Source organism: Cynara cardunculus (genome assembly GCF_001531365.2).
Source record: "Cynara cardunculus var. scolymus isolate 2C chromosome LG 2, CcrdV1, whole genome shotgun sequence".
NCBI classification, from domain to species: domain Eukaryota; kingdom Viridiplantae; phylum Streptophyta; class Magnoliopsida; order Asterales; family Asteraceae; genus Cynara; species Cynara cardunculus.
This window is the reverse complement of record NC_037529.1, coordinates 54,576,268-54,591,870: the sequence shown is the minus strand read 5'-3', so window position 1 is coordinate 54,591,870 and position 15,603 is coordinate 54,576,268. Positions and strand designations below refer to the sequence as shown.

At 34.1% G+C, this 15,603-nt stretch overlaps 1 protein-coding gene across 2 annotated transcripts; it reads left to right on the top strand.

The window, feature by feature from the left end:
- The first annotated feature begins 4,113 nt into the window (after positions 1-4,113).
- On the top strand, positions 4,114-9,752 carry LOC112506499 (phytochrome A1). Of its 2 annotated transcripts, none has more exons than XM_025110602.1 (5): positions 4,114-4,310; positions 4,810-6,879; positions 7,427-8,243; positions 8,568-8,858; positions 9,404-9,752. In XM_025110602.1, the coding sequence occupies exons 2-5, from the start codon at positions 4,821-4,823 to the stop codon at positions 9,612-9,614; spliced, it is 3,378 nt and encodes a 1,125-aa protein (XP_024966370.1). In that variant the 5' UTR covers positions 4,114-4,310; positions 4,810-4,820; the 3' UTR covers positions 9,615-9,752. The 2 variants fall into 2 exon arrangements, with proteins under 2 accessions (XP_024966370.1, XP_024966371.1); XM_025110603.1 differs by having other exon boundaries at positions 4,790-6,879.
- Positions 9,753-15,603: the final 5,851 nt, after the last annotated feature.

The following is a 15,603-nucleotide window of genomic DNA, read 5'->3' as shown; positions in this document are numbered from 1 at the left end:
AAAAATATTGACTCTGTTAAACAAAAGATACATTGTGATACCTAATCATATATAAGATGCATAGTGATACCACTGTGTTACATCTTCGATCGACCACACAARYRACATCAATGTGATACCCAAGCACATATATGATACATTATGATACCATGTAGTATCACCGGAGGACGATGGCCGAAGAGAGAAGAGATGAGGGATGAAAGTTTTAAAATACCAAAAATATCCTTGCATTAATATTTTWWTTCAAAATTGCCAAAATTATAAATTTCCTAATTTATCTATTGATTTATGGTTAATAGTGGTTCTCACAGTTACTACAAACTAATTAGTTCTTATTTGATTAGGTCCCTATATATATATATATATATAAAATGGGTCAAAACAGCTTTGCTCATCGTCACCTTTCATATCCCCCAATTATCTCACGCATCAATCAACATTCCCACGTGAACCCCATAACCTTTCCTTTTCTAAAATCTCCCCCACCCTAGTAAAAGGATTTTTCTTTTTCTTTCTCTCTCTTTGTTTATATATATATAGATATAGATATAGATAGATAGAGGTAGACAGACCCACATGAAATGCTATGGTATTATGGACCATCATTTCATCAAGATAAATTACATTTTTAAAAGGTGTTATTGTATTATTTGTCGGGTGTAATTATTTAGCTATTTTTTGTCAATCGATAAAATTCAACATTATTATTTATTTATCGGATAAGATTTTAGTCAATAAAAACTACATCATATGTAGGAATTTTCCTAGTAAGCACTAATCGTGATATAAGTGGTTGCCCTCACTTACCGGGTAAAACTCTAGATCGTTGCATCGTTCTTATCCAGTAAAATTCTTGGTCGTTGCTATATTTATCCGGTAAAGTAATGTGACTTAGGGGCAGAGTCAGTCCTAAGATTTTTGATGACCTGTGCGAAAAAAAAAAAAAATGTTCTTAAGTCTATTTTTTTAAGTCAATGAAAAAACGAAACATGCGATTTTTTAAAGACTTTAGAACCTATTCAAACTAAGTATCTCATCCCGATGTTGAATTTTATTAATTAAAAAATACAATGGAGGGGACATAAAAACCAAAACCCCAAATACAAATTATAAAATGATAAATTCTGGATTAAGATTGTGCTTCCTTTTTTTCCAGTTTTCTCTTTTCCGAAATTGAAATTAGCAAAATAGAAACTTTATTTCAATATATGGAACTTAAAAGACAAAGAAAACTATAATTAGTTTTTAACTAAAATATAGTAAGCAAATTGTAAAACTTAAAAGTTACACGTCTAACGACTAAAAACTAAACGCTTATCTATTAGCAGCTTAATAAGTTTAATGGAACTAACAGTTTATTCACTCAACTATGCATGATGATTTGTAGTGGCTTAATGATATAGAAAGTAACTTATCCAATAACCTTCTAGGGGGAGCTTTATATAGAAAGCCAATTTTTTTTTCAAACATGTCATTTCCAACTAAAAAAACGCTCTTTACATCTGCGAAAAAACTCTCCGAAACAAAAACTCTTCCAACTTATACAAACAGATTAATTCATACAGACAACTTTATACAAACAAAAACTTTTTCAAATTTCCAACTTTTTCCAACGATATGCATTCAGTATTCATCATTACTAGGCCTTGGACCTGTTTTTATAGTCAAAAGTTCAGTTGTTCAATTCTCAAATTTATAAACTTAAAACTAGTAATAAATGACAATTTGATACCCCTTTAGGCTTTGATGCCCTATGCGGCCGCACGGGCTGCACGTGGCCAGGGTCGGCCTTGCTTAGGGGACGTTTACCAAACACTTACCTGATAAACATTTACGGGTAAAATTTAATACTATCCTTTACTTATCGGGTAAGATTTTAGTCCACAAAAGCGACATCGTGGTAAGAGTCGTCGCCTTCACTTACTGAGTAAGATTTTTGGTCTTTGTCTCGCTCTTACCGAGTAAGATTTTTGGTCTTTATCATATTTATCCAGTAAGGTAATGTGACTTGGTAAGCGCGTACTTGGGTAAACATTTGGTAACGACCCCTTAGTAAGTGCTTACCAGAGTAATCATTTGGTAAACGGCTCCTCATTTTTGAAACTGAAATATTAATATAATACTTTAATTGTTGAGATGGTAAATATTCTTATATTTGTATAAAATCCCCAAGTTCAAGTCTAACGGTGGTCAAATTTGTTGTTTTTTAGTTTAAAATTAGTTTCTTTTATATACATCTTGTGTTTTGAAGCAAGACTTTTAACAATAGATGTCAATCTCTATAAGCAGAAATTTGAATACTCATGCAAAATTCAAGTATAGCATTTCAACATCCAAATATTGTAATAAGATCTACTGGTCTAACATTTTCAAAAATGAAGAGGTAGAGGAAAGGTCGACATATAACTGGAATATATATACTGGGTTTGTTTCTTTGCTTTGGTTTTAATAAGATTCAAAATAAGAACCATAAAGTTTTGCCATAAAGTTTTGCATGCTCAAAATTTGTGCAATGTTGTGTATGGCAATAAAAGCTAAGCAATCAAAACCATTCAAAAAGTCTAAAAAAGGCAACACCATGCATCTTTATGAACTTTTATTTCAAATATTATACGGGAACACTCTACAGGCCTAGTTGTGATCCAAGTTCTGAAGACAACTCTGATACAAGAAGGTAGCACAATGCAACATTGAGAATATCATTTGTGATCCAGGTTCAATCTTTTTTTTTCCTCACACACTTTTTCGAAAGACGGGTGCCCCTAAATGGGATATACCGGGATAGTTTGGTTGGTTTGGTGACCGATGGACCATGTCTCGGTTGCAACCTTAAAGGAATACCAACTTTTGTTAATTCAAAAACATGAAAATCAAAATTAATGATGCTTATGGTAATTTATACATATAGAGACATAATTTGTACATTTCTTTATATTTGTCAAGTTACGTCCAAGTCTTTTTTATAATATATAAAGGTTTTTTATAATATAGCACAAATTCTTACATATTTATGATATTTTAAATATTGTTAAATCCAAAAATATTCAATAATACGAGAGGATTATAATGGTATAATTTATAATAAAAAAGAAAAATATTATTTATTGTTTTTTAGTTAGTCTATAATCATATACTTTTAATTTGATAAAAATGTAAAATTTAAAAGGAAAATGTAAGAGAGATAAAACAAAATAATTCATAATACTTAATAATATGATTAAATCCAAAAGTATTAAATATTGAACACATTTTGAAGATAATTGATGTATTTTAGTTTATATATGATTTATGTTAATATGATAAAAATGTAAAATGAAAGAAACAAGGAATATAAAGTAAATTAAATGATTAATATTAAGAAATTAACAATGATTTATGTTGCTCTAAAAATTTGTATATTTAGCATAATACACCGTAACCCCTTAAAGATTTGAAGATGATGAAAACTTTTTTTTTGTGATTTGTAGACTAGACTCTTACACAAATCTCTTTTATACAAAGACCAAGAACCAACCAACAAATCTATATTAATATTATGAAGAAAAATATAGATATTTTTTTATAGTCAAATTTTAAAAAAAAAATCTAGGTTCCCTTTTACATAAATGGAGATTCAAAAAGAGAAAAATAACCAAATAAAAAAAACAAAAATAAACAAAAACGCAAAGTATACAACAGTGGCCCACGATCTGAAAGTCGAGATTTAATTCGACCGTTCGATTCTGAATTTAAAATAAATACCATACAAAAGTTAGGAATAAAACCCATAAAATGTCATCAATATATATATATATATAAGAAAAGTTGAATAATTAAATACAGGTTTCTTAAAGATAATTTAAAATAATAAAATAACTGTATATGAAATTACGGTGTTTTCAATGATAAGATCTACTAGAATTTTATGTTGCCCATCTTTTTATATATACCGTAAAAGATTTTTTTAATTCTGAAGCTGCGAAAGCTAATGCCTTCTCATAGACCGTGATATTATTTTCTATTTTTAGAAATCAAACCGCCAATCTTGGTTGTTTTATATTTGTGGGTCTTCCCCACTTACTAATTGTATATAATAAACATATATATCGTTATCATTCATAGAGACTGGAGCAGCAGCAGAGACGGATACCTGTCGAGCAGAGACTGTAGCTATCACTTCTTGTTTTTGCTTTTCAAACTACTTCGATCGAGGTTTTCGGAGAAATGGGGCCGGCGTTTGATCCGAACTAAACTTCCAATCTTATAAATTTCTTGAAGCCGTTTCTTGATTCCAGCCAGTATCAAGTCTTATTGAGTTTTCAACTTGAGAGGTATTTTCTCTCATGATGCTCTATTTTAACTTGCAACTTGCACGGTCTTTGTGTTGATTTCGTTGTTTATCTGCTTAATTTGTTTATCGTTGATGTGGGTATTCTGTCAATTTCATGTCTATTCACTTCCATTTTTTGATGTTTTGTACCTTTGATGATTCTGTGGGCCATCTGTTCTACCAAAAATATACCAGCAAACAGAGGTTGAAGTTCTAATTGGTGGCATAAATCGCTATACCCATCAAAAAATAGGGGGTTTGCTTCAATTTTGATCACCATTTTACTTATGAAATTGGATTCCCCAGTGAAACATTGCAATCTACATTTCTTCTTTTTAGTGGTGGGGTTTCAAAGATTTTACAACTTTATAACGACAATGATTTGTTTGCGAGTGTAATTTGTATGGATTGCAATCAGATAGAGAAAAACAATGCTCAAGGGTGTTTCCCTCTTTGATTCATGAACCTGATCATTCTTAGTTGCTGTGGTTTGTATCCAGATCTGGGTTCCATGGCTTCTTCAAGGCCTAATGAATCTTCCAGCAATTCTGCTAGATCAAAGCACAGTGCTAGAATCATTCAGCAAACAACTGTTGATGCAAAGCTCCATGCCAATTTTGAGGAATCCGGTGAATCGTTCGATTATTCAAGTTCGGTTCACGTTAGCAGCACGGTTGGTGGTGGAGAACAACCGCGTTCCGATAAGGTAACCACCGCGTATCTGCACCACATTCAAAAGGGCAAGTTGATTCAACCTTTTGGATGCTTATTGGCTCTAGATGAAAAAAGTTTCAAAGTAATTGCCTACAGTGAAAACGCTCCCGAAATGCTTACCATGGTAAGCCATGCGGTTCCCAGCGTCGGAGAAAATCCGCTTCTTGGGATCGGCACAGACGTAAGAACGATATTCGCCGGCCCGAGTGCAACCGCCTTGTTTAAGGCCTTAGGATTTGGGGAGGTTTCATTACTAAATCCGATATTGGTTCACTGTAAAACTTCCGGAAAGCCATTTTACGCCATCATCCATAGGGTTACCGGTAGTTTGATAATAGATTTTGAGCCCGTTATGCCTTATGAAGTCCCGATGACTGCCGCTGGTGCCCTCCAATCTTACAAGCATGCAGCCAAAGCCATAGCTCGGTTACAATCTTTGCCAAGTGGTAGCATCGAACGGCTCTGTGACACGATGGTCCAGGAGGTTTTCGAGCTCACGGGCTATGATCGAGTCATGGCTTACAAATTTCATGATGATGATCATGGTGAGGTGGTTGCCGAGATCACTAAACCTGGGCTCGATCCGTATCTTGGCCTTCATTATCCGGCTACAGATATACCTCAGGCTGCACGGTTCTTGTTCATGAAGAACAAGGTTCGAATGATTTGCGATTGTCGAGCCAAAAACGTGAAAGTTCTTCAAGATAAGAAACTTGCGTTTGATTTAACGTTATGCGGGTCCACGCTCCGGGCCCCACATAGTTGCCATCTCCAGTATATGGAGAACATGACCTCCATTGCGTCTTTGGTGATGGCGGTCGTGATAAACGACATGGATGAAGACGGAGAAAACTCTGATCCGGCTATGAATCCACAGAAAAGAAAGAAACTTTGGGGTTTGGTCGTTTGCCATAACACGACTCCAAGATTCGTACCGTTTCCCCTTCGGTATGCATGTGAGTTTCTGGCTCAAGTTTTTGCCATTCACATCAACAAAGAACTCGAACTCGAAAACCAGATTCTTGAGAAGAATATCCTGCGGACGCAAACCCTTTTGTGTGATTTGCTAATGCGAGATGCACCATTAGGGATCGTGTCACAGAGCCCCAATATCATGGATCTTGTTAAATGTGATGGGGCCGCTCTCTTATACAAAAACAAAGTCTACCGAATGGGTGTTAGCCCCACGGAATCTCAGATTTACGATATAGTTTCGTGGCTATATGAATACCATATGGATTCCACGGGATTGAGTACAGATAGCTTGTATGATGCTGGATATCCCGGGGCTCTTGCTCTTGGTGATGTGGTTTGTGGGATGGCATCTGTTCGGCTAAGTGAAAAAGATATTCTTTTCTGGTTCAGATCCAACACAGCTTCTGAGATCCGATGGGGTGGTGCGAAACACGAAAAGGGTGAAACGGATGATGGTAAACGGATGCACCCACGGTCTTCGTTTAAAGCTTTCTTGGAAGTTGTGAAAAACAGAAGTTTTCCATGGAAGGATTTCGAGATGGATGCGATCCATTCGTTGCAGATTATTATGAGGAATGCTTTGAAAGATAATGACAGTGTGGAGTTGAAGACGGATGTGATTCAGACGACTTTTAATGATCTGAAACTTGATGGGATGCAAGAACTAGAAGCGGTCACGAGTGAGATGGTTCGGTTGATTGAAACTGCTTCGGTTCCTATACTTGCAGTGGATGTTGATGGTCTGATAAACGGATGGAATACAAAGATAGCTGAGTTGACCGGTCTTCCAGTGGAAAAAGCTATCGGAAGCCATCTGCTAAAACTTGTTGAAGATTCTTCGGTCGATACGGTCCAAAAGATGCTGAATCTGGCTTTGGAAGGTATATGTTCTGTTTAATAGGCAATTTATTTCTCAAAACTAAGCACACACATATATATATATATATATATATATATATTATATCATGTTTATTGTTGTTGTGTTTGGTTTCATCTTATGTCCCTTACACCGAACCCTATGCTTGTTCCGCTACAACAAAATCGGCTTTATAGGATGCCAAAAAGTTTATAAAATCATTACATTTGTGTCCCCTATATAGAGGTATTCCAACAAGTTGATAGAATGCTTTTGCACATCCACACAAGTTTTAAGGTTAATTTTGAAATAAAGCGTCCTATGAGTTTTTATATGACCTTATTTGCTAAAGTGTCTTGTAAAACGCGTATCCTATACAAAGATGTGCAATCTTTTGGTCCTATAACACAGTCTGTTAGGACATTTAGACATTTTTCGCGTCCTATAAAAACGATTTTGTTGTAGTGTTTGCACACACTTCTCTGCTACTTACCGCACATGATTCTTGTTAATTTCTCTATTGGATATCTTGTTCGTTTGGTTTATTTTTTCTGTATATTCTTTTTGATTAGGAAAAGAAGAGATGGGTATCCAATTTGAAATCAAAACACACGGATCAAGGAGAGAGTATGGACCAATCACGCTTGTCGTGAATGCTTGCGCTAGCCGCGATTTACACGAAAGCGTTGTGGGTGTATGTTGCATTGCACAAGATATAACTCACCAAAAGACCATCATGGACAAGTTTACTCGAATAGAAGGGGATTACAAAGCCATAATCCATAACCCAAACCCACTGATTCCCCCAATCTTTGGAACCGATGAGTTCGGTTGGTGTTCTGAATGGAACCAAGCCATGTCAAAGTTAACTGGACTGCCAAAAGGAGAAGTGATCGATAAAATGCTTTTAGGTGAGGTTTTCGGGACTCAAACAGCATGTTGTCGGCTTAGTAACAAAGAGGCTTTCGTAAACCTTAGCATTGTTCTTAATAAGGCTATGACCAGCCAAGAACCGCAAAAGATTTCATTCGGGTTTTATGCGAAAAATGGGAGGTTTGTAGATTGCATGTTGTGTGCAAGTAAAAGGGTGGATAGCGAGGGTACAGTTACTGGGATTTTTTGCTTCTTGCAGCTTGCAAGCAAAGATCTTCAACAAGCTATTCATTTTCAAAGAATGTCTGAGAAAATTGCAGCCAAACGACTTAAAGCGTTAGCATATATAAGGAGACAGATCAAAAACCCGCTTTCGGGGATTATATTTTCGAGGGAAATGATGGAGGGAACCGAGCTGGGAGATAAGCAGAAGGAGCTTCTTTGCACGAGTGCTTTGTGTCAACGCCAACTCAACAAAGTACTTGATGACATTGATCTTGATAGCATTGTGGACGGGTATGAATGATTAAAAATATATCAGTTTATGATATTAGTGGTATAGATGAAAGTTCATTTAGGAACAGAAGTTAATATCTTGAGAACCAAATGTTCATGATGAATATTCACAATGAATATTTGGTCCTTCCAAGTACTTATGACATTGATCTTGATAACATCGTGGACGGGTATGATTAGAAGCATCGTCATTGTTAGACCTCCATATATGTTGGAAGCACCATGCTTCTCCTCAAAGGCTTTTTAGGAGAGTTATCTATTGAGGTTTCGAAGTTAATCATATAAGTGGTATAGATATTCATTAATGAATGCAAACTTGTGCAGGTTTTTGGATCTTGAAATGACAGAGTTCACCCTCCAACAGATCTTGGGTGCCTCGATGAGCCAAATAATGACAAAGAGCAACATAATGGGCATTGAAACAGTGAATAATGTATCAGATGATATGTTGTCACAAAAACTATATGGTGACAGTGTGAGGCTTCAACAAGTTCTTGCAGATTTCTTGTCACTGTCGGTCGCTTGTACACCATCCGGTGGTCTACTCTCCGTTGCAGCTAATATGACCAAAGATCATTTATCCAAATCAGTTCAACTTGTGAATTTAGAAATCAGGTATATATCTACTTTCTGGCACTAAAAAATCTGACTTTTATAGTACACAAAAATGTCTAAATGTCCTAATAGACTGCTTTATATAACTTCAAGTTATAAGACCAAACAATTGTGCATCATATGTAAATGCTTTGCAATAAGTTTATAGGATATTTGTGGGCATCCTAACAAGTTATTTTGGGAACTTTTGAAATGAAGTTATTAGCTTTTCTATACGACATTTCTTCGAAGTGTCATAAGAAAAGAGTCTTTTTTAGAGGACATTTGATCTTGTAAGACATTTATTTAAATAATGTCATATAAAGAAAGCTAATTATTCTAAAATTGTACGTAAAAACATGTTAGGATCCTTAAAACATCCTATCAACTTATTAAGCATATTTACATACGACGCATCATTGTTTGTTCATATAAACTGATGTCCTACAAAAACAGTCTATTAGTCCTATAAACTTTGATTTTGTTTTAGTGAATATACTTTCTGGGCTGAAATTTTAGCCAAGACATGTTGATTCTTGGATGATTATATGTTGATTTGAACGTAGGATAACGCATACGGGAGGTGGGGTGCCGGAGGAGCTGTTAAGGCAGATGTTTGGAAGTAGTGCAGATGCAACGGAGGAGGGAATAAGTTTGGTGATTAGCCGGAACCTATTGAAACTTATGAGCGGGGACGTGCAATACCTGCGAGAGTCCACGAGATCGACGTTCATCATTTCTGTTGAACTTGCATATGCTGGTGCTAACATACCATAATCAAGATTTCTTTCTCTCTTTTGTTGCTTTTTTTTGTATGAGTTTTGAGTTTGTGTTTATTTGCAAGTGTAATGATGGATGTTGCCGCGTTTGGGAATAATAAATTTGCAAGCCATAGTGTTTGATGTTTATAATGCAGCTACCATTTCAAATGAGCATCTCCAATGAGAGCTTTTTTGTAAAATTAGAACTTATTACTATTTGGAAAAAGTTTTTAAAAAAGATAATTGCAATTAGGGATGAATCCCTGGCACGGGTCTTGGTTCACATACCTTGTCACCATCCCGATCCCCATCCCGAGTTCCTGGCAAGTATGGGGAATCGAATCACTTACGTGTTGGGTACAATTGCCATGCCTAGGACTAGGACTAGGAGCAATGACTGGTTTAAAGTTAGAGAAACAAACAATCTACATGCAAGCACAAAAAAAAAAGTCGATAAATGATCCTGAATATCTAAACAAGATGCTCACCAATCAGATAGTTAACAGAAGTGGCCCAAAGATAATTAACTGAAACAGAAAAAAAGCTATACCATAAGATCAAAGCCAATCTCATATGTAACCAAGAAACCCAAATTATAGTAGGTCCAATAGTAAACAACCAAGTAGAGATGAGGTGCAGACCACAAATCACTAAGAAACCAGAGCTGATATAAGAACCAATAATAAAGAAACAACCAGCCCCAAATCAGATGCCAATAAGAAGACGACCAAGGCCTATTAGCCAGCACACATCTGATCCAAAACTGCAGCCTAAGGGAACTCCTTATAACTCCAATGCAAAAGACTGTATAACATAATATGAATCAGGTGCACTCCTCTGAAACAATCATACAAACGACCCATTGCAAACAAGAAATCAAATGTAGCAACCTGCATTGTGGAATTCTAACGATAAATCCATGTATTAAACCTGAGCCAAGGATCTGACAATTACATCAGCCAACCAACAATCACGCTATCAAGATCACTTGACAGACACGTACAAACCACCGTCTAATTGTAAACAAGCCAACCAACAATCCTTCCCTTCAATACATGACCGCATCCCTTGATGAAACGATCAACATCAACATCAACATCAACAATGTGCTTGAATCAAATGATGATTTGTCTAAAGCAATTCCAATTTTAAAATGGAAGATTGGAAGTAGAACAAATACACCATAAGGTGGATTGGAAAAAAAAATATATTGATTACTAAAGAACAAAATCATAAATACATGATCAAATGTTACCGAGGATTCTTGTTATTGCGTTTTGAATTCTGTTGAGAAATCAGGTATGTTTTTCTCTCATTCATCCTATTCGTTGAGGAATGCTTCCTTACACGATATCTATCTATATCTATATCTCTATCTCTATCTATATCTATACTATATTATAAAGTTTTTACAAAAACTCTTAAAAATCATTTTTATATATCATATTACTTAAAATTCAAGATTACAAGTAAATTGTGAGTAAGTACAATTTATTAAAACTTCATGTTTGAATTTGTGTAATTAACTTCAGATAAACATAATGAAGTAGAGGATAAATATATCATTTTAAATATATAAAAAATTAAAATATGATTAGGATAATCTTTAAGTTCTAGCAAAATACATAATCATTATTTTTATAAAAAAATTATATTATTATACCAAAATTAGAAAAATGAATTAAAGAAATACACAAAAAATGAGAAATTTTGAATAGTTAGTATGGTACTAGTATCAATATTTTTTTTTTAATTTTTTATGATATCTTCGTATTTATATTTTATTCAAAAATAAGAACATTATTGTTTTCTCAAAACCACGTAAAACTGTATCATGACATAGATTAAGACAAAAAGAAAAAGAAACACGAAAATCGAGATGTATCTCGCTGTATTGTGCGAGCACCCTTCTAGTATATTATAAAGAATTTGACAAAAACTCTTAAAACCCATTATTTATGCATAAAGTACTCTTTATTAATGCATATTTTTTCTTAAAATTTAATATTACAAATAAATTCGGCATAAGTACAACTTATTAAACCTCCATTTTTGAATTTGTATAACTAACAACAAAGAAACATAATCAAATATACGATAAACATCTCATTTTAAACATAAAAAACCTAAAATATAATTAGGATAATCATTGAGTTCTAATAAAATCATTATATTTATAAAGTTTATATTGTTAAGTCAAAAATAAATTACTTCGCTATCAGACCTAAATTAAATTATAATAAAAAATTGAATTAAAGAAATTGTACCAAAAAACGAGAACTTTTAAATAGTTAATTTGATATTAACATCGATATATTTTTTCAAATTTTTATGATATATTCAAATTTATATTTATTCAAAGCAAAAACAATATATTTCTCAAAACAACATAAACCGTATTATATCAACAGAGACAAAAAATAAAACGAAACACTAAAATGAAGGTGTATCTCGCTGCATTATACGAGTACCCGTCTAGTATTAAAATAAAAAAGAAGTTACAGTTATCTTGACAGTTTCAAGAGAAACAAGTTCTTATGTTAAATGTATAAACTTTAAAAACTTTAAAGCTTACACAACCTCTCACATCTTCCACCTATTGAAAAATCAAATCATTTTTAATTTCTAAGTTACATTTTATACCTTTATAATTAATTACTTAATTTACTTTAAATTCCTTAATGTTTTATTTTTTATTTTATACATTTATCATATTAACATATATAATCATATATGAACTAATGCATTAAAAAATACATTTATGTTTTACGAATTATATCATGATAACGGTCTCGTCAATTCCTTCAAAATGAACTTAATATTGAATATTTTTAAATTTAATTATACCATTAAAAATCATGAATAGATACAAGTTAATTTATTTTATACTTCTTACGGTTTCATTTTTCATTTTACACTTTTATCGTATTAAAAATACATAATTATAGATTAATTAGAACACATTAAAAATGTGTTTTTTTTTTTTTTTGTTACAAGTTATACCTTTATAATTTTGGATGGTAACGGGGGCGAGTCGGATCGGACCGGGCCCCAAAACAGAAAGCCCGATCGAATTTCGGGGGGTTTTACTCGCAAAATGTTAGATAAACCCTGCGAATATCGAGTCAGTTTGGCTCTCGGGCCGGTTCGGTCGAGTTTCGGTCTCCCATTTTCCAGCTTCTTGTCTTGAAAAATTAAAACACAAATCAAAGTATCTAAGCGAGTAACAAAATGATTAAATGACTTACTAATTCTTTGATTTCTATAATAAAATGTAACAGAGGGGTCATGGCTGGTGGTATCGTCTCTTGTGGATTGAGGTCGAAGTTCGAGTGAGGAAGTAAGGAGAGTTGTCGTCATCGACTGAGAAATTTGGTTAGGTTTAATCAAAACTTAGAAGAAAAAATATAATATATTAATTAAAATATCGGGAGACCTGAAGGTTGAATTTGAGAAAGCGCAAAGCTAAAAATCTACCACATTGCCTCCGGTGGGGAGACATAACGCGCATCTTGAAACCTTTTAATCTCATTAATAACATTTTGTCCTTCGTCTGGATCTATATGCATAACTTGTTTATCATGACCTTTGTAAATAGATTTGAAGAGATATTTCACAGATGTTATACTTGAGCAAGCCTCAACATTAATATGACAGTTGAACATCATTAACAATTTTGGGTTATACGGGACAACCCATCTATTATACAGTGTATTGCCCCGTACATTCACATCTCTTCCAATATTTCTCCTCCGGTATAACGGATATGAGTTCTCAGCCTGTGATGTTTTATCGTTGAATTGTCTAGGATATCTAAAATGATAGATTTTCGGCTCACCTTGCATGCAAGGACTGGACGGTCGTAAATGACCGCAAGGACCATGCATCATGTGTTGGACAACCAACTGGTGCATTTCAGGATACTTTGCTGGGTCAGGAATTTCAGTACATACAATATTGTCGTAATGATCTGGATTGGTTATTTTGTCATCAGGTCTCATTATCATGAAAAAATGTGCATACGACAATCCACGCTTCTAAAACTCGATGACATAAACATACGCCTTGACAGTGCCGAGGATCTTCTTCTAGAAGAGTTGGTCCTTGAGATCCTCTAATTTGGCATGAAAAATTCTTGCAACAAGGTCCGGTCGATCTTGTGCAGTCTGACTGGGCAATAGCTCTTTAAGGATTTTTGGCCATTTTGGATTACACGTCATTGTAAGGAATATATCGGGTTTTCTGTCATCTTGAACTAAAGCCATAGCATCCAAAAATCGTCGCCACTTGTCACGTGGGCCTCCTATAAAACTTGCAGGTAACACAACTCGTTGTCCAACTCTACTTGGTTGAACTTCACCGACATTAACGCAATCCACAATGCCTTGATATAAATCTACTTGGTTCGAAATGTTCTCACGTATGGATTCATAGCAAGAACACGCGTCAAAATGTCAATGATACTTCTATCAAGATTGGGCCATTGGAGTCTATGTGAAAACTCAGACTCAGCATCATAAAAATATAACTKTAAATACCTAGGTCGTCCATCCCTTAGAACTAACTGATCAATTTTATGATATACTCCTCCATGTGCAYGAAAAGTATATACACCGGATGTCATATTATTCATTRTCTCATCCAAAGTTACACCYATCGATGTGAAAGAAAAGTTCGTGTTGTATGCACGTATGTTGTGCCTAAACATTTTGCCCAATTCAGATTATGATGTGAAGAGATTGTATAATTCTTCGGAAATGGGAGAGTATKCTWACTTTGTCTTCCCACTCATGCAGCAGAAGGAAGGGAATTCAAACTTGAATCATTTTGCTCCGCAATGAGTACATGCAAGTTGTTCATTCAAAAGGCGATGTTCCTTAGGTATACGCCTGTAAATATAATCKTRTGGATCTTCCTCAAGGGTGCCATTTCGGTTCGATGAGTTGACAATGACCACAGTAGAGGTTTCTACATCTAAGACATTTGAATGTAAAAATATGGTTAACATTTAAGAACTAAACCTATGTAAAAATATACTTATCATTAAAGAACTATATTTATGAATACAAGAATGTAAAAAGTAAAATTAAATAATAATTTACAAAACTATAAATGTTTTGTTGGAAAAAAGTTGCATCATATATGAAGTTACGATAATACAAAATTGATGCTTGAATATACATATTAAAGATATGGATTTTACCTATAACATCCATCACTTCATTGTTCTCTATGGTACTTGTCAATGTTTCAATGCTTGTATGTGGGTTATCACTTGTTGCTGTTATGTTTTTTTTTTCTTATATCGTAGATAATAATTTCTATTATAAGTTCTCCTTCTTTCAACAAGGACTACTGCACTAACTGGTGTTGTATCCGCTGCAGCTAAATTGGTGACAGGTGTTGCACTAACTGGTATGATGTTTGTTGCATTGAAATTGGTGACATGTGATTGACTTTTTCTCTCAGCAAGGACTATTGCTCTAACTGGTGTTGTATCCGCTGCAACTAAATTGGTGACAGATGTTGCACTAATATATCACATTATGGATATGGATACAAAGTCACATGTAAAGATAAAACTTTATTACTATTAGCTCTTCATGACTGCAGGTTCAATTTCTAAATCTTTTATTTTGCAAAGATAAAACTTTATTACAATTTGGAACACACAATCAGCAGGACAATGCAATTCAGTAAACCACTTATGAGACWMCAATAAAATAGGAGACAAGAAAGCATACCTATGTCTTAGTCGAAGCCAAGATGCAAAAGCCTCCAGAGCCTGAATGTAATTTATAAAAAGGTCACAGAACAAATATGAATAGTGAGAAAAAAAAATTATATCTCATAAGGCAGCAAGAATGCAAAATAAATGTGTTTTTCCCCTTATATGCAGCAAGAAAATTCTATATCTCATAAGATAGCAAGAATGCAGAATCCACATACATAATACAACAGAGAAAAGGAAAAAGGGAATTTGATTTCAAGTTATTGTCTATAGA

Bases quoted from the DNA above. Each gene is read 5' to 3' on its own strand.
- LOC112506499 (XM_025110602.1), top strand. From the start codon at position 4,821: ATGGCTTCTTCAAGGCCTAATGAATCTTCCAGCAATTCTGCTAGATCA. The intron at 8,244-8,567 runs GTATGAATGATT...AAACTTGTGCAG, and splicing joins CTTGATAGCATTGTGGACGG to GTTTTTGGATCTTGAAATGA. The intron at 8,859-9,403 runs GTATATATCTAC...ATTTGAACGTAG, and splicing joins CTTGTGAATTTAGAAATCAG to GATAACGCATACGGGAGGTG.